This window comes from Podarcis pityusensis (assembly GCF_964106645.2).
Source record: "Podarcis pityusensis genome assembly, chromosome: 10".
NCBI classification, from domain to species: domain Eukaryota; kingdom Metazoa; phylum Chordata; class Lepidosauria; order Squamata; family Lacertidae; genus Podarcis; species Podarcis pityusensis.
This window is the reverse complement of record NC_138035.1, coordinates 3,803,314-3,826,310: the sequence shown is the minus strand read 5'-3', so window position 1 is coordinate 3,826,310 and position 22,997 is coordinate 3,803,314. Positions and strand designations below refer to the sequence as shown.

The following is a 22,997-nucleotide window of genomic DNA, read 5'->3' as shown; positions in this document are numbered from 1 at the left end:
TTCATCCTCCATCTAAATGAACCAGCTGTTGGGAATTTCATCTCCATCTTAATGGTGTTATGGTCGGAGCAAGTCTTTGGGCAGATTTCCACTTTCTTAATCTTTGGAGCCATCCCACTAGTAATCCAAATTTGGTCGATTCTGGTCCAGGTCATCATAGCTTCAGAGAAGACGGTTCCCTCTCTCTCGAGAGGGTTCCTTGTCCTCCAAATATCAATCAAATCCATATTTTCAGTCATTTCAAAAAAGTCTTTGGTAATCTCCCATCTTTGGAGATTGTCTGTCTTTGAGCTTTGTCCATATTCGTGGATACTACTCCATTCATGTCTCCCATCATAATTAGATTGTAATCCAAATAGTCCAATAATGTCTCATGCAACTTCTTAAAAAATTCTGACTTCCCTTCATTAGGTGCGTAAATCCCTAAAATCAAAAATTTTTCACCTTGAACTTGGATTTCAACTGCCAAATATCTCCCTTGTTCATCTTTAAACATAAATTTCGGGGAAAGTTTTTCCTTTGCATAGATTACCACTCCTCTTTTTTTAACTTTGTCTGATGAAATAAATTCTTGACCTAATCTCTTGTTGATGAGTAGCTTCCTATGCAATCTTGGCACATGAGTTTCCTGCAAACAAATCAAGTCCAGATGTTCCTTTTTCAATAGGTGAAATACATTTTTTCTCTTACGAGGAAGGTTCAAACCGTTACAATTCCAGCTTAAAAGTTGCAGAGCCATATTGAAACTATTTGCCTCCTGTCGCTCCGAGTAGCTGTTCTTCTTCTGTCGGTAGTTTAAGTCCAAACGACAAATTTAAGCTGTCTGTTACTTCTTTTGTCTCTGGTGTTAGTTCCGCTCCCACTGTTCCTTTCAGAAGGTCTTCCCTGTAGTCTTTCAAAAATTGGTCTCGATCTTGAACTGTTCTTATCCTGGTTTTCCTTCCTTTAAATTTAAAGGATAGGCCTTGAGGGAATTCCCACCTGAAAGGTATTTCGTTCTTCTTCAGCAGACCCACTAGTTCTTTATATAGTGCTCTTGCATCCAGAATCTCTTTTGGTATGTCTTTAAAAATCTCCACAAAAGAATTCTCAATCTCGAGAGTTCTTTGAAAATGCAAACTCAGTATTTTATCTCTTTCTTCTTTTGATCTTAAAGTTATCAGGCAATCCCTTGGCTTTTTCCTGCCTTGCCTTCTGCCCAATCTGAAAGCAGTCACTATTTTAACTTCTTCCTTCTCCAGCTCCTCTTGCCAAAAATCCGAAAATTCTTTTAAAAGGAAGTCCACCAAGTTATCTCCCTCACTTTCAGGAACTGCTCTCAATCTTAAATTCCTTTCCTTCCTCTGCAGGTCAAGCATAGACAGGGCTAATGTGTGATCTTCTAGTTTTTTGCAAACTGGCTCTATTTTTCCCTGTGTAGCATCTGCAGAGACTTTGGCCTCCTCAGCAGAGACCTTAGCTTCTTCTGCAATTTTACGTATGTTGGCAGGGTCCTCTAATATTTTATTAATAGATTCTGTGTTAGACGTCACTCTTTTCCCTAATTCATTCACACTTTGTGTGTTCTGATCAAGTTTTATTGAGAGTTCTGTCAACTTTTTGCTATTTTCCAGTCCCTGCTTTGTCAGAGATTCCAAAGACTCATTTATCTTGACTAAAGCTTGTGTTACAGCATCTGATGTCATTGTTGTTTTTATCTGGCCAGTTGCAGCTGGTGCCGTAGGGATGCCTGAAGCTGAAACTCTACGCTGTTGTGAAGGTTTTGTCTTGTATGGTCTACTAGATCTAGTTGTTGTTTCTTCGCTCATTGCCTGGCCAAGGTCACTCTCATGCCTGGGTTGTTTTTAAAGGGAAATTTCCACTGCCTTAATAGTTACAGTCCAAATTGCAACAATTACCAGAATGTCCTCTAGGGGGAAAAAGTTTCCACAGCTTCTGAAACAAAATGTCTTATAGTCAATCCCCTAGAATTTTCCAATAGTCAATTTGCAACAGTTTCTTGTATTTCCAGAGATCAACAAAACAGTAATTTTGTAACTCTCCTGAGCCCAATAACTTTAAAACAAGGAAACTTTCCAAGTAGCTATTTAACTCACTGACAGTTCTCTTCCGGCATCCTCGCTTAGACAGTCCGTTTCAGAGGAAATTGACACAGCGGTAAAAGTTTTTTTTTAAAACTCCTTTCCAGCAGGTTTAAATCAGAAATTCAACCCCCTTCTGCTCCTGCCAGCCAAAGGGGGAATTTTTAAGTCCAATGTCTAGTTCGCTTAGTTCTTTAAGATCTTTCCAAGGTTGCAGCTTTTAAATTTCTTTGCTGTATGCTTTTGCAGTCCGGGAAAGGCTGACTTCCTTACTTTAAAGCCAATCCCGTTTTCAGCCGAAATTCTTTGAAATAGTTGTAAATTCCGAATTAGTTTCAGTCCTACTCACAGGTTTTAATTTGTAGTCCAAATTTCAGGAAGGAATCGGCGCTCTCCGGCTATGGCGATGCGGCTTCGCTTCACGAGCTGGGTAACGACTCTCAGCGCCGTGCTTCACCCCCGCTGCCGTTCCGGAGCCTTTAAAAAGGCTCTTTCGCGATTTCGGGGGGGGCGCGATGGTGCCTACCGAGTCTCCTTGTTTACAGGCTTCAGCGCCTGTAATTTTTAGGGGTTCCCGCTTCGCCGTAGCGACAGGACCCGAACTCGAAAAGCAGACCCCCTCCGGAGCTCGGAGGCAGATCCGCCATTAGCCGATGGCGCCGACCGGAAGTCTCCCCTGTGTGTGTTTTTTACCTCAGTGTGGGACTTGCTCTACACGTGGCCCGTACTCCGGTTATACTTAGCTCATGCCCTGGAGTTGCTCTACTCAAACATGCAAGACAGTTTTTGCCACAAACTGTCTCACACCCACCACTGCATGATCTCCAAACACTTCTTCTTCTCCAGAACTTCATCCCTGCCTCCTGCGCGTTCTGAAGAAAACTTGAAATACTGAAATGGAATGGGAGATTTCCCCACAAGCCTTATTTCAAGAGGGGGAAGGAGGTGCTGCAGGTACGAGGAAAGTCTCCTGGTGGGTCCCATATTCACTCATGAACCCCATGGGGCAACCCCAGAGTTCCTGCTTATTCTGGGGATTGGAAAAGATAGTACTTTTCCATAGTCCAAGAAGTTATTATTGAGTCATGCTGATAGGGAGTTTCCCTAGCAGAGGACCACAGTGCATATTACCATCATACTGATTTTACTTACAGATGGGTAGCCGTGTTGGTCTGCCATAGTCGAAATAAAAAAATTCCTTCCTGTAGCACCTTAAAGACCAACTAAGTTAGTTCTTGGTATAAGCTTTCGTGTGCATGCACACTTCTTCAGATCTGAAGAAGTGTGCATGCACACGAAAGCTTATACCAAGAACTAACTTAGTTGGTCTTTAAGGTGCTACAGGAAGGAATTTTTTTATTTCGACTGATTTTACTGTTGTTTCTGCTTTTGCTGTCATGGACTGGCTAGGTTCGTGGGGTGGGGAGGCACCAGCTGGGAGACCCACAAAGGAAGAAGTTTCAGATCCTGGGGACTGGTGGTGGGATGCCAATGTGCAGAAAGCGGTAGAAAAGGGAGCAGAATGGAAGGGGGAGGTGTTGCAAGCAGAGGAGGAAAGAGGGTTTGGTGAGCAGGAAGAGGCTGGGGCAGAGAGCAGTTCAGGAGAGGAGGGAGAAGAGGAGGGGGGCAGGAGACCCAGAGGAGGCCGGCTGCTGAAGCAACCAGGGAGACTCCCCTTGCTGCGACCAGCTCCCCTCTCCCCTGGTCTCCTAGAGAACACAGAGAAACCCGGTTCAGACCCCATGATCCTGCACATGATATTAAGAGGGTGTTTCCCTGCCCCCCAACATGCCTCACTTGAATCTCGTTGACAATGAACTGTATTTTCAGCCCAATCACCCCGTTTGGAGAGCTCTTTTTGGATCTCCTTGCATTCTGTCTTTATTTGAACACTCCTGGACAATTTACTGCCAGCAGCAAACTTTGCTCACTCCTAACTCTAGATCATTAATGAACAGGTTGAAAAGCCACAGGTCCCAAAACTGATCTATAGGGGACTCCACTTTCTGCTTCTCTCCATTCATAGGAGTGTTCGTTTATTAATATGTGTTCCTCCCTCCCCCCATCCTTCTGTGCTGCGGAGGAAACCCTGCGGAAAAATTCTGGGGTGAATTTCGCTTCCCCACATATCCAACACTGCTCAGCATTCAGGAAAATGGAAGAGGAAAGCTGGCCACAATCCAAGAGACTGAGGTCAGCAGAAAGCAAAGAAGAGTCTACTCAAAGGGAAGCTGCTTCAGCTTCCAGCCCGTCTGCTCCCACAATGGCTGAAGAAGAATTGCCCTTTGAGAATGGCAGAGCTGAATGGAAGCGGGCGAGGAAGCCCCACAATCGCTCCTGCTGGAGGAATAGGGGCACTGACCCCAATACTCAACGGTGATGACCTGGTCCTTTAGGGGCACTGTTACGCCATCAGGAACCCGGAGTCCCCCACACCTGCCTCCTTTGTCTGGATTCAACCTCAATCCCTTAGCTGCCATCCATCCTCCAACCACCTCCAGAAAGGCACACAGGGAATTCACTGCCTTCACTGGTACCAATTTAAAAGAGAGGAAGAGATGGGAGGAGCCTCCCCATTGTCTTTTCCTTCACAAATCCTTTCTTAAGGGCACATTTAAGATATGAATAGGGTGTGAGGCTGTGACCTGGCACAGATACTAAGTATTTATCATCACAAAAGACTGGCCAGGCTCCCCAGGCAATCCAATCAAGTGACCATTAACAGGTAACCTGGCAGACAGGAGGTAAACAAACCACTCAGATTTCTGCTGTAAACCGCCCTTTCTGTGATGGAGGTATGATGTATCGGGGGGGGGGTCTTGGGTTACACCCCATCTGTGATGTATGTATGATGTATGAAGGGGTGGTCTTGAGCTCCAGGGCAGGGCATTTAAAATGTCTATATAAGGCCTTGTGTGCCATTGTTCTGGGTTCCTCCTCCCTCCTGCGTGTGGTGAGTGAGGACCCTGTTGCAACAGATCAATAAAGATCAGGCTTACTAGCTGCTTTGCTTCTCAATATTCTCTGGTTGGCCACTGTTATTTTCTTCTACCAATAGGGAACCTACGTAAGGACTCTATATAGGCTCTTAGATACCCCATAAGGGGAAAAGGGCAGATTTTTTTGTTTAAAACACTTGCTTGGAACATTTATTTTATATATATTAGACCTTAAAATTCTTACAACAATTGCATATGGTTGCATGAACTTTTAAGACCTCTTCCCATTTCCCACAATACATTTTTTCACAGCATCATCCATACATCACAAATGTGTCACAAAGTAGGAGTGTTTGGAATTTAGAAACATGAGCCCATCACCCTGCCCTGTCAAGAACCCCAATTTCCCATACCTTTTAACTACCCTCTTCCCCAAAGAACCATAATAGTATTTACACATCCCCCCCAACTACAAGGCTTTCCTCCGCTTCTCCTCTGAATGCCTCAGGATTCAACCCACCATCCCGATGGATTTCTTCCTGAGGCATGTGCTGCCCTTGATCGCCTCCTGCCTCCTAAGGGATTATGGAGTCAGGGGGAGCCCTGGAGACCCCAATTCCAGAGGAGTCATTAGTCGTGGGAACCAAGGACATCCGTCAAACCGTTGAATTTTGGCGATTATCGGACGTTTCTACAGTTTTCTATATTGGATACTCGGAGGACACAGTACGATTCATGGTATCCGCCTCTTGCTACAATTGTATAGGCTGCTTCTCTGAGCCTCTTTGCTGTTGTGCATGGAAGGTGCCTGTGTCAACGGTCATTGTCCCGGCCTTAGTCAGAGGAGGTGGTGGGGACTTGGGGTTTTGGGGGAGTCGTATAACTGTCCCCCCATCCTGGTCTGAAGAGCACCAATACCTAAAACACGGGCGCACGGCTCGTGGCGTGGGGTGGGCGAGGGAAGGGTTTTGCAATATAAACATTATAGCGGGGGGACCCCACTTTGTAATTGGATTGCCAGGATCAGCCCGTCCCCCGCTCTCGTGATCCACAGATGGAAGAGGGGAGGAGGGAAACCTCCCCCCCGCAATTCCTCCCCTCCCCTCCCGGCACATCGTTCTCTCACCCCTCCCACACAACCCCAAATCCCGCCCCCATACGTTGCACCCATTCCTCCTCCTCCTCCTCCTCCTCTTCCTCCTCCCCTCCCAAACTGATTGCTTCTCCCGCAAGTGGAGCAACTGCGCTGGATTGCTTCTCTGCGCCGTAGCTCTAGGGGCGCGCGCTTTCAGAAAGGGGAGGGAGGAGGCAGGGGAGGACACCCCACCCGCGTGGATGTTGCAGGAAAGGAAAGGAGAATCGGGAGCGAGGACAAAGAGGTAAAGGGATTGCGGGGGGGGAGGGGCGGTAAGGACCCAGAGACCCCCGCCAGCTCCCCAAAGCGCCTTTCGTGGGCCCCACGGGCAGGGCCTGGATCCCTGCACGAGTGCTGCGGAGGGGGCTTTCCTTGGCCCCTAAGGTGCCCTGGCGGGGGCGGACATGGTGCCCCCACTCAGGAGGTCCCCACGAGGGACCCCTTGCCCCGTTTCCCCCAGGCAGGCATCCCTGGGGCTCTGTGGGCTCCACATGGAGAAAGGCGTGTCATGAATGGGTTAATGGGCGCGAGAGACGCCTGGATAGAGACCCCCGTGTGGCTCGTGTTGGGGGGGTGCTCTTGATGGAGATGTGGGGCGTGCAGGGCGAGCGGTGGGTGAGCCCCGATAAGGCGGCCTCTGGGTGCAGGGGAGACTCAGGGAAAGAGGGAGGGGTCGAGGAAGTCGGGGGGAGCATCCCTGGGGCAGGGAAGGGCAGCAATGGGGGGGGGGGAGCTAGGTAGTCCAGTCTTTGGGGCTTGTCTCCATCATGGCCCCCGCCAGCTCCCAAAAAGCATCTTTCGTGGGCCCCTTAGGCGCCTTGGCAGCGGCGGACATGGGACCCCCACCCAGGGGGTCCCCACGAAGGCCTCCTTGCCCCGTTTCCCCAGCACAGGCATCCCTGGGGCCCTGTGGGATCTGCACGGAGAAAGGCGGGCCATGAAAGGGTTAATGGGCGCGAGGGACGCCTGGATAGAGACCCCCGTGTGCTTCGTGTTGTGGGGGTTGTCCTCTGGATGGAGAGGTGGGGCGTGAAGGGTGAGGGTGAGCCACGCCAAGGCGGCCTCTGGGTGCAGGGGAGACTCAGGGAAAGAGGGAGGGGGTAGAGGAAGTCGGAGGGGGAGCATCCCTGGGGCAGGGAAGGGCAGCAATGGGGGGGGGAGCTAGGTAGATGATGGGGCTTGTCTCCATCATGTCGCCTGCCGGGATTCTCTGGAGGGGCCGCATTGGCTTCTTCCTCCCGCCCAAGAATCGGCCACCCCTTCAAAGCTACCAGTGGGATCCCTGGAAAGTGGGGGGTCGTGTCCCCCCACCCTTTCCTTCCTGCAACCTCTATCCTCCTCCCACCCCATAAGCCCCTGCCCTGTCCAGACACAGCCATTCTGCCAAGTCCATCAATGGGTCCTCCTGGAGAGGAGAGGAAATGCCAAGAGGAAGAGGGGAGGGGAGAGGCCTTCTCAGAAGCGGCTCTTTGTTTCTGCCATCCCACCCAGGAATCAGCCAGAAACCTTTTCCTCTCTCTCAGGCTTCCATCTTTAATGTCTTTTCCACTGCCAGCTTCATTGAGGATGAGGATAATGTACACCTGTCATCAGAAACAGGGGTGCAGAGTCCATGGAATGGCTCTCAGGATTGATACAGAAGTTGCACCTCAAAAGCATTTCTGTTCCTGTTATTCTTTGTAGGCAGTGTCAAAGTGACTGACAAGCTGAGATTCTTCCCAAAGGACCCATTTTCATGGTAGACAGTGCTTGTGGCTGGAGGCTCTACATACAAGGTGTGCTTATACAGGCCAAAGACTGCCAGTATTAGCACCGGTGAGGTGTGTGACCTCCCCAAATTTACAGACTGTATGTGAATGAGAGTTTGTGGGTGAGATTACCGTTTACGGCATCCCTGTGATTTTCTCCACCCATAACATTTCATGAACTGATATTGCAGTACGAATTCCAAAATATCTACAAAAAAATCACAATATAATAAGAATGATGGTAGTATTTCTCCCCTGCCTAACTGGCTGGGTTTCCCCAGCCACTCTGGGCAAATTACAGTACATATAAAAGACAGTAAAACATCAGACATTAAAAACATCCTGATACAGGGCTGCCTTCAGCTGTCTTCTAAATGTCAGATAGTTGCCCATTTCCTTGCCCTATGCCTGCTTACCTGTAACTTCGCTTCTCAATGGGGGTGGGGGGGTGAACCAGCAGAAGACCCTCGAAGGAGGACCTCAGTGTACAGACTGAGCGATGGGGGTGGAGACGCTCCTTCAGGTCTACAGAGAGTGAGGGTGTTTAGGGCTTTAGGTCAATGATCTTGCTCCTCCATAATGATTTCCACAGCAAGTCCGACATACAATTATCAGAGTAGGAAAAAAACTTCAGAGACAACAAAAAATTCCTTCAGCAAATAAATTTGTGACAGAAGGCATAACAGGAATCTATGCCTGAAAAATGCAATCACAGCAATTTAAAGGTCAGCACCAACAATGTGAATTGTGCTCAGAAATGTACTGGGAGTCAATGAAGATCCTTTCAGACTGGTGTTATGTTGTCTCAGCGGCTGCTCCCATTCTGTTCTCTAGCTGCCACATTCTGGATTAGTTGCAGTTTACGAATCACCTTCAAAGATAGCCCCATGTATCATATGGCAGTCGTCCAAGCGGGAGATAACCAGAGCATGCACCACTCTGGGGAGACAGTCTCCAGGCATGTAGGGTCTCAACCAGCATACCAGATGGAGCTGGCAGACAACTGCCCTGGACACAAAATTAACCTGCGCCTCCATGGACAGCTGTGAGTCCAAAATGACCCCCAGGTTGTGCACCTGTTCCTTTTCGGGCACAGTTACCTCCATCAGGTCTAGGGAGTCTCCCACATCTGCCTGCCCCCTTTTCCCCTTGGACAGTATTTCTGTCTTGTCAAGATTCAACCTCAATCTGTTAGCCGCCATCCATCCTCCAAGTGCCTCCAGAAACTCACACAGGACCTTCACTGGTTCCAATTTAAAAGAGAGGAAGAGCTGGGTATCATCCACATACTGGGGAACACGCAGCCCAAACCCGCTGATGATCTCTCCCAGTGACTTCGTATAGATATTAAAAAGCATGGGGGAGAGGACGGAGCCCTGAGGCACCCCACAAGTGAGAGCCCAGGGGTCTGAACACTCATCCCCCAACACCACTTTCTGGACATGGCCCAGGAGGAAGGAGGGGAACCACTGCACAGCAGTGCCCCCAGATCCCCTAGAGGGTCCAGAAGGATACCATGGTAAAGGTCTCCAAAGCTGCTGAGAGAACCAGCAGAACCAGGAAAGAGCTTTCCCCTTGGTCTCTAGCCCACCGGAGATCATCAAGCAGTGCAACCAGGGAAGTTTCTGTCGTATGATGAGGCCTGAATCGCAATTGGAGGGATAATGGTGGCAGAAGCTTTCCTGGTCCTACCCCTTCAAAAGCTCCAGGCCCAAGACTTTCATTAGCTTTCAAGGGGCCATCGGAGTTGCTGGAAGTAGGTGTCCAGGACACCATCCAACCGTCTTAGAGAGTCCACTCTGGATTTCTGTAAGTTTTCCTCCATAGCATTTTCTTCTCCTGAAGATAATTCAAGAGGAAGTGAGGGAGTGCACCAAAGTATTACGACCAGAGATTTCCTTCCCGTTGGGCTTCCTTCCCCGGTTGACGAGCCCCATCTGCCCTGACTTTCCTCTGCAGAATGGGCACAATCTGCCTTCTTGACTGTGGGATTCACTGTTGTTCTCATCCTTTCCATCCACCAGAGCCTGCCATCACCCACAGCAGAATTTCCCAACCCACCAAGAATTTGAGACCCATCAGCTATCCTCACTTGGTTTAGCTGGCCGGTTGAAGCCGTTCCTGGGATTGTGGCCCCTGTTGCATGCTGACAGCTTCTGGAAGCCAAAGGTGAAACATGACATTTCCCCCACCAAAGGTACTACCGCTCCCCTAACACCCCATGACATCGTATGATTATGATCTTTAAGACAGAACAGGAATAAATTCATGTCCCCAGAAATAACACAACTTCAGGCCATTAGTGAATCAATACTACATTTTCAAGGTACTACACATTCCACTAACTACAGTTTATCTCTTTGCCTTGAATATCCTGCTTTTCAGTGTCATTTTAGGATAGTCCTGCATCAGAAGATGGGCACGAGATCAGACAGCACATCATTCTTTAAGAAATCATGCTGCTTTATGGAACATTGATTGAGGATTTGGAAAGGTGCTCTTGAATTACTATCATCTGACATGGCAACTTCAGTTCCTAAAAATTGGGAACATGGGTAGGAGGTGAGGGAGTGTAGGAGACATTGAAATAGGAGAATGTGCTAATGGAGGTTGATGTGTTGTCTTTCCCTTAATTCTCTTCCTTGAAACCCAACAGGATTTACTTTCCTCCCACTCTGAAGAAGGAGATGGAGAAGACAGTCAAAACTCCAGGGAATGGTGCACCTTTCGTTTCATTAGGAATAGAAATTAAAATGTGTAATATTCTTCATTGAATGAGCACACATAGTTCACATCAACGACCTCCAACAGGGAAGATACCATTTAAAGGTATGGAGTGCGGAAAGAGTGTTAGCAATAATGGAAAACTTAGAAGACATCAACATAATAGCACAGGGGAGAAACCATATAAATGTATGGAGTGTGGAAAGAGCTTCAGTCAGAGTGGACACCTAAATATACATCAACGGATTCACACAGGGGAGAAACCATATAAATGTATGGAGTGTGGAAAGAGCTTCAGTCAGAGTGGACACCTCAATATACATCAACGGACTCACACAGAGGAGAAACCATATAAATGTATGGAGTGTGGAAAAAGCTTTAGTGATAATGGAAAACTTAGAAAGCATCAAGGGACTCACACAGGGGAGAAACCATTTAAATGTATGGAGTGTGGAAAGAGCTTCTGTTTCAATGCAAACCTTAGAACACATCAACGGATTCACACAGGGGAGAAACCATATAAATGTATGGAGTGCGGAAAGAGCTTTAGTGATAATGGACAACTTAGAAAACATCAACGGACTCACACAGGGGAGAAACCATATAAATGTATGGAATGTGGAAAAAGTTTCAGTCGGAGTGGACACCTCAATATACATCAACAGACACACACAGGAGAGAAACCATTTAAATGTATGCAGTGTGGAAAGAGCTTTAGTGATAATGGATACCTTAGAACACATCAACGGACTCACACAGGGGAGAAACCATTTAAATGTATGGAGTGTGGAAAGTGCTTCAGTGAGAATGGAAGCCTTAGAACACATCAACGGACTCACACAGGGGAGAAACCATATAAATGTATGGAGTGTGGAAAGTGCTTCAGTGAGAATGGAAGCCTTAGAACACATCAACGGACTCACACAGGGGAGAAACCATTTAAATGTATGGAGTGTGGAAAGAGCTTTAGTGATAATGGAAATCTTAGAAAACATCAACGGACTCACACAGGGGAGAAACCATATAAATGTATGGAATGTGGAAAGAGTTTCAGTCGGAGTGGACACCTCAATATACATAAACAGACACACACAGGAGAGAAACCATTTAAATGTATGCAGTGTGGAAAGTGCTTCAGTGAGAATGGAAGCCTTAGAACACATCAACGGACTCACACAGGGGAGAAACCATTTAAATGTATGGAGTGCGGAAAGAGCTTTAGTTTCAATGCAACCCTTAGAATACATCAACGGACTCACACAGGGGAGAAACCATTTAAATGTATGGAGTGTGGAAAGTGCTTCAGTGAGAATGGAAGCCTTAGAACACATCAACGGACTCACACAGGGGAGAAACCATTTAAATGTATGGTGTGTGGAAAGTGCTTCAGTGAGAATGGAAGCCTTAGAACACATCAACGGACTCACACCGGGGAGAAACCATTTAAATGTATGGAGTGTGGAAAGTGCTTCACTGAGAATGGAAGCCTTAGAACACATCAACGGACTCACACAGGGGAGAAACCATATAAATGTATAGAGTGTGGAAGGAGCTTTAATGATAATGGAAAACTTAGAAAACATCAACAGACTCACACAGGGGAGAAACCATATAAATGTATGGAGTGTGGAAAGAGCTTCAGTCAGAGTGGACACCTCAATATACATCAACAGACTCACACAGGGGAGAAACCATTTACATGTATGGAGTGCGGAAAGAGCTTTAGTGATAATGGAAAACTTAGAAGACATCAACAGACTCACACAGGGGGGAAACCATTTAAATGCATGGAGTGCGGAAAGAGCTTCAGCCAGAATGGACACCTTAGAAAACATCAGCAGACACACAGTGGAGAAACTGTTTAAATGTATGGACTGTGGAAGGAGCTCCAGTCAGAGTGGAACCCTTGGATTTATGTCAACAAACTCAAACAAAAGCCAAACCTTATAAATATCAGGAAAGTAGATAGAGGTTCAGTCCTAGTGGAAATTCTAAATCAACAGACTCACGGACAGGAAGAACTTTAGTACTTGAAACCCGTCAAACCTTCAACAAACTCAAAGAGGAGAAGCAGTTTAAATGAAAAGATTGCAAAAAGTGCTTTATTTACAATGGAGTGTTTAAGGAACATCCAGAGACTCTCACATGTAAGAACCCATTTAAATGTATGGAGTGTGGGACATCTTCCTCTCAGAGTCCACTCTTTTCTTCACAGAAATGAACTCACCAGGAAATTGGTCTTTAAAACATGTTGTGTATGTGAAGTTCTGGTATTTATGTGTAAAACTGTATAGTAATGAAATATTGAAGGCAATGTCAAACAATGTGATTATAATCCAAGATGTAATATACCTTTCGATAGAGAAGGGAAGAGGGTTTATCTGGATTACTTGGTGGTCAGTGAGGGCTGGGCGATATATTGTCCATTACTGGTTTCTTGACCACATCATGATAACCTTTCAAAAACAATTGATATGGCAACACACCACAGATCACAGTGTGTGTTTCTGGGATGTGCCTGCAAGGAGCGGCAGAAAGCTTTGCTTCGTGAAGTCCCTGCAGATGCCGAGTTCCTGACTTCCCTCCCAGACGACAGGAAGCGAAAGACACACATCCTTTGCCCTGTGCCCTTCCAGCCTCTTTCCTCCCTTGCTCCCTTATGCCAGTATGTGTACCTGATCCGGATATCCTGTGTGGTGTATTTTTTTACTGCTGAAACTGGATTTGCTCTCAGGAGCTAAGTTTTGTGCCTCACTGGGGACCCAGTGAGAACTGCAGGCTTTGAAAGCTCAGTAAACTATTACTAAAGAAGTCCTGCTGCCTCTGTGTTTTTGACCTCAGCATGGGAATTGCTTTACACGTGGCCCCTACCCTGCCAATACTTAGCTTATGCCCTGGAGTTGCTCTACTCAAGAATGCAAGACGGGTGCATATGTGTGTGACTGGTTTTTGCACCAAACTCTCTCACCCCCACCACCACATGATCTCCAAACACTGCTTCTTCACCAGAACTTCATCGCTGCCTCCTGCGCGTTCTGAAGAAAACTTGAAATACTGAAATTGAATGGGAGATTTCCCCCCAAGCCTAATTTCAAAAGGGGAAAGGAGGGGCTGCAGGTACCAGGAAAGTCTCCTGGGGGGGCATCTTCACTCATGAACCCCATGGGGCAACCCCAGAGCTCCTGCTTATTCTAGGGTTTGGGAAAGAGTATTTTTCCATAGTCCCAGAAGTTTTGATTCAATCATGCTACTCAGGAGTTTTCCTACCAGAGGACCACAGTGCTGTGGCTGCTGTTGTTGTCATGGACTGGCTGGTGAGGGGGGGGGGAGGCACAAGCTGGGGGACCAACAAGGGGAAAAGGCTCAGATCCTGGGGACTGGTGGTGGGATGACAATGAGTAGAAAGAGGGAGAAAATGGAGCAGACCGGAAGGGGAGGTGTTGCAAGCTGAGGAGGAAACAGGGTTTGGTGAGCGGGAAGAGTCTGGGGCAGAGAACAGTTCAGGCTCAGAGGGAGGAGAGGAGGGGGCCTGGAGACCCATAGGAGGCCGGCTGCTGAAGCATCCAGGGAGACCCCCCCCCTTCCTGCTGCGACCAGCACATGCTTATGCGTCTGGCGGTTATAACTCTTAGAATGTGGGGATCCCATTTTTCAAGCAAAGCCATAACCAAAACAAAAACCCGCCAGCATTTCCCCAGGTCTTTCTTGTCCTGACAGTCATTTGTCTTCTCTACGAAAGACTCTACAAAGTCCTTCTCCCTCTTTTTCCCATGGGGTCCCACCAATCTTTTCTGCCTCTTACACGCAATGGAAAAGAGTCCCTTTCCATTGGACGCCTGGCAGCCCAGTGCCAAATCCGGCTGCTCCAGAGAGAAAGGAAAGGAATTGTAAACGCCCTTGCGCTCTGACGTGCACCAGTCACTTCCTCTCGGATCTTTGTGCTGCCGGTGCAGCTGCATTTACGAGAAAAAGAGAAATTGGAAACCGAGCCCAAGTCCCTTGCTATCCAAAGTGGCCACTTGGACCAGCCTTGGGGCGTCTTCCTTGGGAAAAAGGAAAAGTTTCAAATCTCAGGTTCACCGACAGGGAATGAGAGCTTTGATTGGCGTTCTCCCCTTGCAGTTCATTGCCTCTCTAATTGCAGAACCCCAAGTCTCCCGTTCTCCCCTCCCTCTCCTCGCTACCTCTTGCCAGGAAGGCTGGGAGTGAAGACCGTCAGCAAAAGATACAGCAAAGGATGAGAATCTTGGTTGCTGGGTGTTTCAGAGAATCCCGCCCACAATCTTCTCCATTCCTAGACTCACGTCCGCATGCGCTGCTCCTGGCCATCCCAGGGTCTTTTACTAGATTAATTTATGGCCGGCCTGGGGCTGAAAATAATCTACCAAAAAACTAAATTACTGACAAAAAGCCTCACAATGGAAGAAAAAAAAGAACTTCAAGAAAAAACAGGCCTGGAAATTAAAAATAAGGTTAAATACCTAGGGATCTGGATTTCAAATAAAAGTTTAAATGTATATGAGAATGATTCTAGTAAAAAATATATGGAAAAAAATATATGGAAACCTAGACCAAACTCCATCCCTCACTCTGGGGAAGAGTCTCGGTTGTGAAAATGAATATCCTCCCCAAAATGATTTTCTTATTCCAAACAATACCCATTTTAGGAGAAATGAATTGTTCTAAGGAGTGGAAAAGGGAAATATCTAGATTTATATGGAGTGGAAAGAAACGGAGAATTAAACACCGGTTATTAACAGATCAAAAGGAGAGAGGAGGTTTTGCATTGCCAGATTTGGAATTCTACCATGCGGTGGCAGGATTGGTTTGGATAAAAGACTGGATTACACTAAAAGATATGGACCTATTAGACTGGGAAGGCCACGAGAATCGGTCTGGATGGCACACTTCTTTAATATACGGAAAGGTGAAGGTCCACAGGGGATTTTTGAGCCATGTGATAAGAAAATTGTGATATAAAATCTGGAAGAAATATAAAGGACTACTTGAGCCAAAAATACCCTTGTGGACATCACCAAGAGAAGCCATATACTCATGTTAGAATATTTACAACTAGCAAAACTGATGGGAAGAGTTAGAGGAGTATTGAACCAGAAAATATTTGGAGAATGGAGAATATTTGAGGATTATAGAAGATCATATTGTACCAACCACACCATATTAGCAGAACTTGAGTGATACTTGTAAACACAACAAATGCTGTTTGTGGAGTAGACTGGAACAATATTAAAGAATATAAAACTGTGGGGGAAAACAACGGCAGTATAAACAGTACCATGAGAATGATTGAAAGTCTCATTTTGTCAGAAGTCTTTTTTATTTAATTAGGAAGATTAAGTTTTTTTATGCACATAAATCTGCTTTTTCTGCTTTCCTTTTTCTGTATTTTCTTTCCTTTTTTCTTAATTGTTTTTCTTAATTGTCTTTTTTGCAGTATGAGATTGTAAATTCTTTGTATATGTGTGTAGTTTAAATCAATAAAGATTATGTTAAAAATAAATCAATTTGTGGCCGGCCTGATGAAGCGTTGCTTTCTCTGGTTAGCCCCGCTGGAACTCCACTTCTTTCCAGACCCTGGGGTCACTAGAGGACTGGTGGCTGCTCCTGGCAAATGGCCTGGTGTGCGCTGGATCACCAGTCCTTCCGTGCCCCCAGAATTCGTCCAACCGAAGGTCCCATCTGGGGTGCCATCTGTTGTAAACAAAAGCTGCCCTTCTTCCCTTATGGGGGAAAGAAGAGCCCTTTATAGAGACCCTTGTAGGTTCTCCATCGGTAGGAAAAAACAACAGAGGCAACCAGAGAATATTGAGAGGCAAAGCAGCTAGTAAGCCTGATCTTGATTGATCTGTTGCAACAGGGTGCTCCCCTAACACGCAGGAAAGGAGGAGGACCCAGAACAAAGGTGTGCCTGCCTTTATATAGACATTTTAAATTCCCTGCCCTGGAGCTCCAGACCACCCCTCCATACATCATACATACATCACAGAAGGGGTGTAACCCCAGACCACCCCCCAGAAACATCATACCTACATCACAAAAAAGGTGGTCTACAACAGAAATTTGAATGTTGTTGTTTTTCCTGTCTGCCAGGTTATCTGATAATGCCTTATCTGATTCCCTTTACTGGTAGTCTGGCCATTCCTTTGAGATGGTGATTTCCCAATTCCTGAGACAATGGGAAGGTTCCCTCACCCACTCCCTCCTTGCAGAGAAAACGTTTGGTCAGTTTGGGAGTCAAAATGGTTTCAGGACGGTCTTCCTGTGCTGCTCCAGACATGTGGTTGACATATCTATGTATGCGCTTGCTTGGTACATTTATGAACATTTATTATATATATAAGACCTTAAATTTTTTATTACATGATTCATCCAGACCAGCCTTTCACATGATGAATTCTGCATTTATGTTAAATAAGCAGGAAGACAATATACAGCCTTGTCGTACTCCTTTCCTAATTTTGAACCAATCAGTTGTTCCATATCCAGTTCTAACTGTAGCTTCTTGTCCCACAAAGAGATTTCTCAGGAGACAGATGAGGTGATCAGGCACTCCCATTTCTTTAAGAACTTGCCATAGTTTGCTGTGGTCGACACAGTCAAAGGCTTTTGCATAGTCAATGAAGCAGAAGTAGATGTCTTTCTGGAACTCTAGCTTTCTCCATAATCCAGCGCATGTTTGCAATTTGGTCTCTGCCTCTTCTAAATTTGGTTCCTCTGCCTCTTCAAAATCCAGCTTGCACTTCTGGGAGTTCTCAGTCCACATACTGCTTGAGCCTGCCTTGTAGCATTTTAAGCATAACCTTGCTAGCGTGTGAAATGAGTGCAATTGTACAGTAGGTAGAGCATTCTTTGGCACTGCCCTTCTTTGGGATTGGGATTCATGTGTTGCAATCATTCAGTTTGTACAAACACGACACTCACACACGACATAGGCAACACTTCTGTTATAAATTCATAGAAAATCAGCCGTACATCGGATCTGCACCGTTCGACTTTTATTTTGCACCATGAGGGAAGGACTATCAAAGGGGGGAGACTTGACACAAGGCAGCCAATACGTCTGCAGTTAGCCCTACTCAATTGCCATGCCAACCTTGATGTTCCTGGACAGAAGATCATTCCACTCACAAAGGGCCTGCATATGGAAGTGGATTCAGTACAGACTGAAACACAGGACAGTGACCAGCCCTTCCCTCTGGGGGAAGGAAACAGTGAACTCCTCTTTGTCCTCAGGAATGTAATCATGGGGAGGGGAAAGAAGGAACCGGACAGGTGACAAGACCCTCAGGTTACCACCACAACTCCTCCTCCTTCAAAGAAGTCACACTTCTCTGAAGTCTCTCAGCCCCACTCACCTTACAGAGTGTTTGTTGTGGGGGAGGAAGGGAAAGGAGAATGTTAGCCGCTTTGAGACTCCTTTGGGTAGTGATAAAGCAGGATATCAAATCCAAACTCTTCTTCTTCTTCTTCCTGAACCCCTCCTCTTTGTGATGTGTCAATGATGTAGTCATGATGTAATCATGATGTAGTCATGATGTAGTCTTGGGGGTGTAGCATGGGGGATTAGCAGCTAATAAAAGTTGGGGTCTTCTTTTGTTGGGGGCTTCCATCTCGTTCCACCTGGTGGCAGGTGGGAGTCCTGTGGCGACAGTCTTCAATCAAGACCAAGCCTACTGGCTCCTCTTTTGCTCTGCTCTTCCTGGCTGGTCTCCTTGTTTCTTGTCCAAGGGATCCCTCAGATTTCTCCCTTAAGACATGGAATCTGTTTCTTGCTACAATTGTATCGGCTGCTTTTCTGAGCCTCTTGGCTGTTGTGCATGGACGGTGCCTGTGTCTGTTAACGGAAAAATCTGAGGGCTCCCTTGGACAAAAACAAAGACACCAACCAGGATAACTTGGAGCAAAACAGCAGCCTGTAGGCTTGGCCTTTATTGAACTGTTGCAACAGGGAGCTCCCCTCACTTGCAGGAGAGAGGAAGGACCCAGAAAAATGCTGTGCAAGGGCTTATAAAGACTTTTGAAATTGCCACCCTGTAGATCAAGACCACCCCCAGAAACATCATGCATACATCACAGAAAGGAGGGGTTGAGGGAGGGGTGGTGGTGGTAACCTGAGTGAAATATACTCAGAGTCGCAAAGTGATTTCATGCTCTTTATTCAGCTCATAGTGGTGAGGAGGAATGAATAATTGTCCCCTCACAGTATCTGCTTTATATACATTATTTACACAATGGGCTGCACATGATTGGCTAATTCTGGAATTCTACTGTAAGCCAATCAGGTTGTGGATTCACTTCTATCTGGAGCAGGATTGGGTGGTTCCTGCCAACCAATCATACTGCTGCATTGTTCTAGGACCAATCAGACTGCTGCATTCTGAATCCTATTGTTCTAGGACCAATCAGACTGCTGCCTTTTGGATCCTATTGTTCTAGGACCAATCAGACTGCTACAGTTTGGATCCTATTCAACTCAGTACATAACACCCCTCCCCTCTAAGTTCCAGTCCTGCCCGGGAGGTCGCATTCATAGTCCTCAAGGTATGCCGGCGGCCTACGTGTGCGTTGTGGCCTGGGGTGTTCCCTGGTCCGGGCTCCGGGTTCTGGCTCGTGTTCCAAGGATGCTGGCTGTGATGCGGCTGTTTGGTCTGGTGCAACCGGCTCGCTCAGTCGTGGTTCTGGTTCCGGTGTCCTTTCGGCCTCACGGGTCCTCTCTGTATTTACTGATTCTGCCTCTCCTGCTGGCCCCTCCTGCTCTATGGGCCTCACTGCCCCGCTGTTCCCTTGGGACTCCTCTGACCTGTCCTCCTCCTGGTTTTCTCCCGGGAATCGTCGCCGTATCTGGTCGCAGTGGCGGCGCCAGCATTGCCCCCCATCCGTTAGCACCTCGTACGACACGGGGCCAGTGACCCTGGTGATTGTGGCGGGTACCCATGCTGGGCCTGCCCCAAAATTCTTTGCGTACACTGGGTCCTGGGCCTCGAAGGTCCGGGGGTTCCTGCCTTCCCCCACCACTACCTCATCCTGAGCTCTATCGGGGTGAAGGCGGTCCAATCTGATTGCAAGGCGCCGACCCATTAGTAGTTCAGCGGGGCTCCGGCCAGTCGTTGAGCTGGGGGTGCTGTGCTGTGCTAGAAGGAATGTGGCAAGGCGGTACTCCCAGTCCCCTTGCGTCATGCGGCGAAGGGTGTCCTTGGTGGTCCGCACCATGCGTTCTGCTTGGCCATTGGTGGCAGGGTGGAACGGCGCCGAACGGATGTGGCGGATGGCGTTCTGCGCTGTGAAGGTTTGGAATTCTCCTGACGTAAATGCAGTCCCGTTGTCTGAGACGAGAGTGTCAGGGAGCCCGTGGGTTGCAAACAGCCTGCGTAGTACCCGGATGGCTGCGGACGTGGAAGTGGACGGTACCAGTGCGACTTCCAGCCATTTGGTGTAGGAGTCCACCACTATGAAGAATGTTTTCCCCTGAAAGGGGCCAGCGAAATCCACATGCAGGCGTGACCATGGTGCTCGGGCGGACTCCCAGGACTGGACTGGGGCCCTTGGGGGGTCTGGGCGGGATTCTTGGCAGGCCTGGCAGTGTTTGACCCAGGCCTCTATCTCTCCATCGATCCCCGGCCACCACACATAACTCCTGGCAAGGGCCTTCATTCTTACTACCCCTGGATGTGTCTCGTGTAGGGCTGTGAGGACCCTTTTGCAGAGGGGCTGGGGAACAACGACTCTGCTTCCCCATAACAGGCACCCTTTGTGGGCCGACAGTTCATGTTTGCGGGTTGTGTAGCCGGCGAATTCTGGCCCGGGGCTGCTGCTGGGCCATCCCCTCCACACCCAGTCCAGGACCCGGGAGATGACCCTATCTTTCTTGGAATGGTGTGCAACTTCTTGTGCCTGAATGGGGCGGTCGGGAAGCAGCTCCAGGCTCATAACCTCTTGTGCAGGTGCTGGGTCAGGGCCTGTTTCCGGTAGTGGTAGCCTGCTGAGGGCGTCCGCATGGCCCATCGCCTTCCCAGGTCGGTGAATCAGTGCATACTGGTAGCTGGCAAGGAAAATTGACCACCTGAGGACGCGAGGAGACAGCACTTGGGGGGTCTGCTTTTCGGGGGCAAACAAGCCAAGCAACGGCTTGTGGTCAGTCACCACGGTGAAGGGCCGCCCGTACAAGAAATCATGGAATTTTTTTACTCCCTTTACGATTGCCAGACCCTCCTTGTCGATTTGCGAGTAGTTCCGCTCGGTTGTGTTGAGTGTCTGGGAAAAGTACGCCACCGGCACCTCTCTTCCATCCGGGAGTTGGTGCCCCAGGACAGCTCCAATGCCATAGGGTGAGGCGTCGCATGCTAGCACCACCGGCAGCCTCTCGTCGAAGTGTGCCAAGACCGAGTTTGAGACAAGCAAGTCCTTGACTGCCTGGAATGCGGCCTCCTGGCGCTGGCCCCACACCCAAGGGGCCCGCTTGTCCAGGAGTCTGTGTAGGGGCTCCGCTACCGCCGCCTTGTGGGGAAGGAAGGAATGGTAAAAGTTCAATAGTCCCAAGAAGGCCTGAAGTTCAGTCTTGCTCTTGGGCGCTGGGGCATCACAAATGGCCCGTACCTTGTCCCCAGTCGGGTGGACCCCTTCTGCGTCCACCATAAATCCCAGAAAGTCCACCTGAGGCACTCCTAGTAGACATTTTTCCCGCTTCACCTTGAGACCCGCCGTCTGGAAACGGTGCAGAACGGTGCGGAGGCGGTCCTCAAACTCCTCTGGTGTGGGGCCGGCAATCAACACATCATCGAAGAAGGGGGTGACGCCAGGAATCCCTTTAAGGAGAGAGTCCATTATATTCTGGAATATGCCTGGTGCCACGCTGACACCGAATTGCAGCCGCTTTACCCTGAACGCTCCTCTGTGCGTCACAATCGTCTGTGCCTCTGCTGTGGCCTCATCTACTGGCAGCTGTTGATATGCTTGGGCCAAGTCCAGCTTGCCAAAAATTTTCGACCCAGCCAGGGTGGCAAGGACATGGCTGACCACTGGCACTGGGTATGCGTGGGCCGTGAGGGCCTTGTTTATGGTACATTTGTAGTCTGCGCAGATGCGGACCGAACCATTAGGCTTGACGGGTGTGACGATTGGGGTTTCCCAGGGAGCATTAGGCACCGGCTCCAGCACTCCTTGCTCTACGAGTCGGTCCAATTCCTCGTCTATACGGGGTTTCAAGGCGAACGGGACCCGGCGGGCCTTGAGCCTGACCGGTCGTACTGCGGGGTCAAGCTGTAGCGCAATGGGGGGGCCCGTATACTGTCCCAATTTCCCATCGAAAACCCCTGGAAATTCCTTGCATATGGCGTCCACGTCCACTTGTAAGCTAGTGTGGTTCACCCCGGTGACAGCTAGCCCCAGTGGTCCAAACCATGCCAATCCCAGTAAGCTAATGTAGGGGCCCTTGACCACAAGCAAGTCCAGTTGCCGCGTCCGCCCTCGGTATTGCACCCTGAAGGTCCCCACCCCCATTGTGGGGACCTTACGTTTCTGGAAGTCCCGGAGGGTGAATGGGGCCGGCCTGAGTTTGGGACCCCCAGTGGGACACAGTTTCCTTAAGGTCCTTGCCGAGATTATGGATAGAGTTGAACCCGTGTCAAGCTCCATGCGGCATGGGGCCCCCTCTATCTGTACCTCTACATAAATTTTCTCTACGTTGGGGTGGGGCAACTGGTATACCTGGAAGTCCGTGAGCTCCGTCGAGTTGCCTTGGTGCGTTGGGCCCCGGGACCTGGGGCTCTTGGATTGGTCATCTGATGCCTGGTGTCGGGTGGGCCGAGCCCGACACACCCGGGCGATGTGTCCCGATTTTCTGCACTGCCTGCACTCTGCGTTGCGGAAACGGCAGGTCCTCCTCTCGTGACTCTCCCCGCAGCTTGCGCAGTTCCCTCCTTCTCGTTGAGGCAGCTGTGGTCTGTGCGCTGCTTGAGTGCGCTGCTGTACTCGGTGCACCTCCTCCCTGTCGGATCCTGAGTCGTCGGTGAGGTCTTCATGGTGGACCCTCGGTTGGGATGGCAGGCTCGGCCGTGCCTCTTGGGTCGACCTCTCGGCAGCTTCTGTTGCCAGGGCCTCCTCCAGAGCGACCTGGAACGTTAGGTCCTTCTTAGCGTAGAGGCGTCGTTGCAGCTTCTCATCCTTCAGGCCACCGACGAGGCGGTCACGAAGCATGTTCTCCAGCTCTGAGAAGTTGCAGAACCGGGCGGCTTGGCGGAGAGAGGTCACAAACCCAGTTATGGTTTCCCCAGGGGCTTGCCGCTTTGCGTAGAAGGCATTTCGACGAGCCACCACTGAGGGCTGCGGCGAAAAGTGCCCCTTCAGCTGTTCC

General features: G+C 48.7%; 2 protein-coding genes across 2 annotated transcripts in view; both read left to right on the top strand.

Annotated features, from left to right (window-relative positions):
• Nucleotides 1-16,199, top strand: part of LOC308486283 (uncharacterized protein) — a 28,236-nt gene extending 12,037 nt beyond the window's left edge. The window contains exon 4 of the mRNA XM_081022964.1: nucleotides 10,560-16,199. Within this exon, the coding sequence (XP_080879090.1) occupies nucleotides 10,678-12,492 (1,815 nt within the window). The 5' untranslated portion in view covers nucleotides 10,560-10,677 and the 3' untranslated portion in view covers nucleotides 12,493-16,199. The remainder of the gene's footprint in view (nucleotides 1-10,559) is intronic.
• The window catches only part of LOC308486279 (uncharacterized protein), an 80,009-nt gene continuing 63,279 nt past the window's right edge, over nucleotides 6,268-22,997 (top strand). Inside the window, exons 1-2 of the mRNA XM_081022949.1 lie at nucleotides 6,268-6,399; nucleotides 7,839-7,930. The gene's annotated coding sequence lies outside the window, so the exon portion shown is untranslated. The remainder of the gene's footprint in view (nucleotides 6,400-7,838; nucleotides 7,931-22,997) is intronic.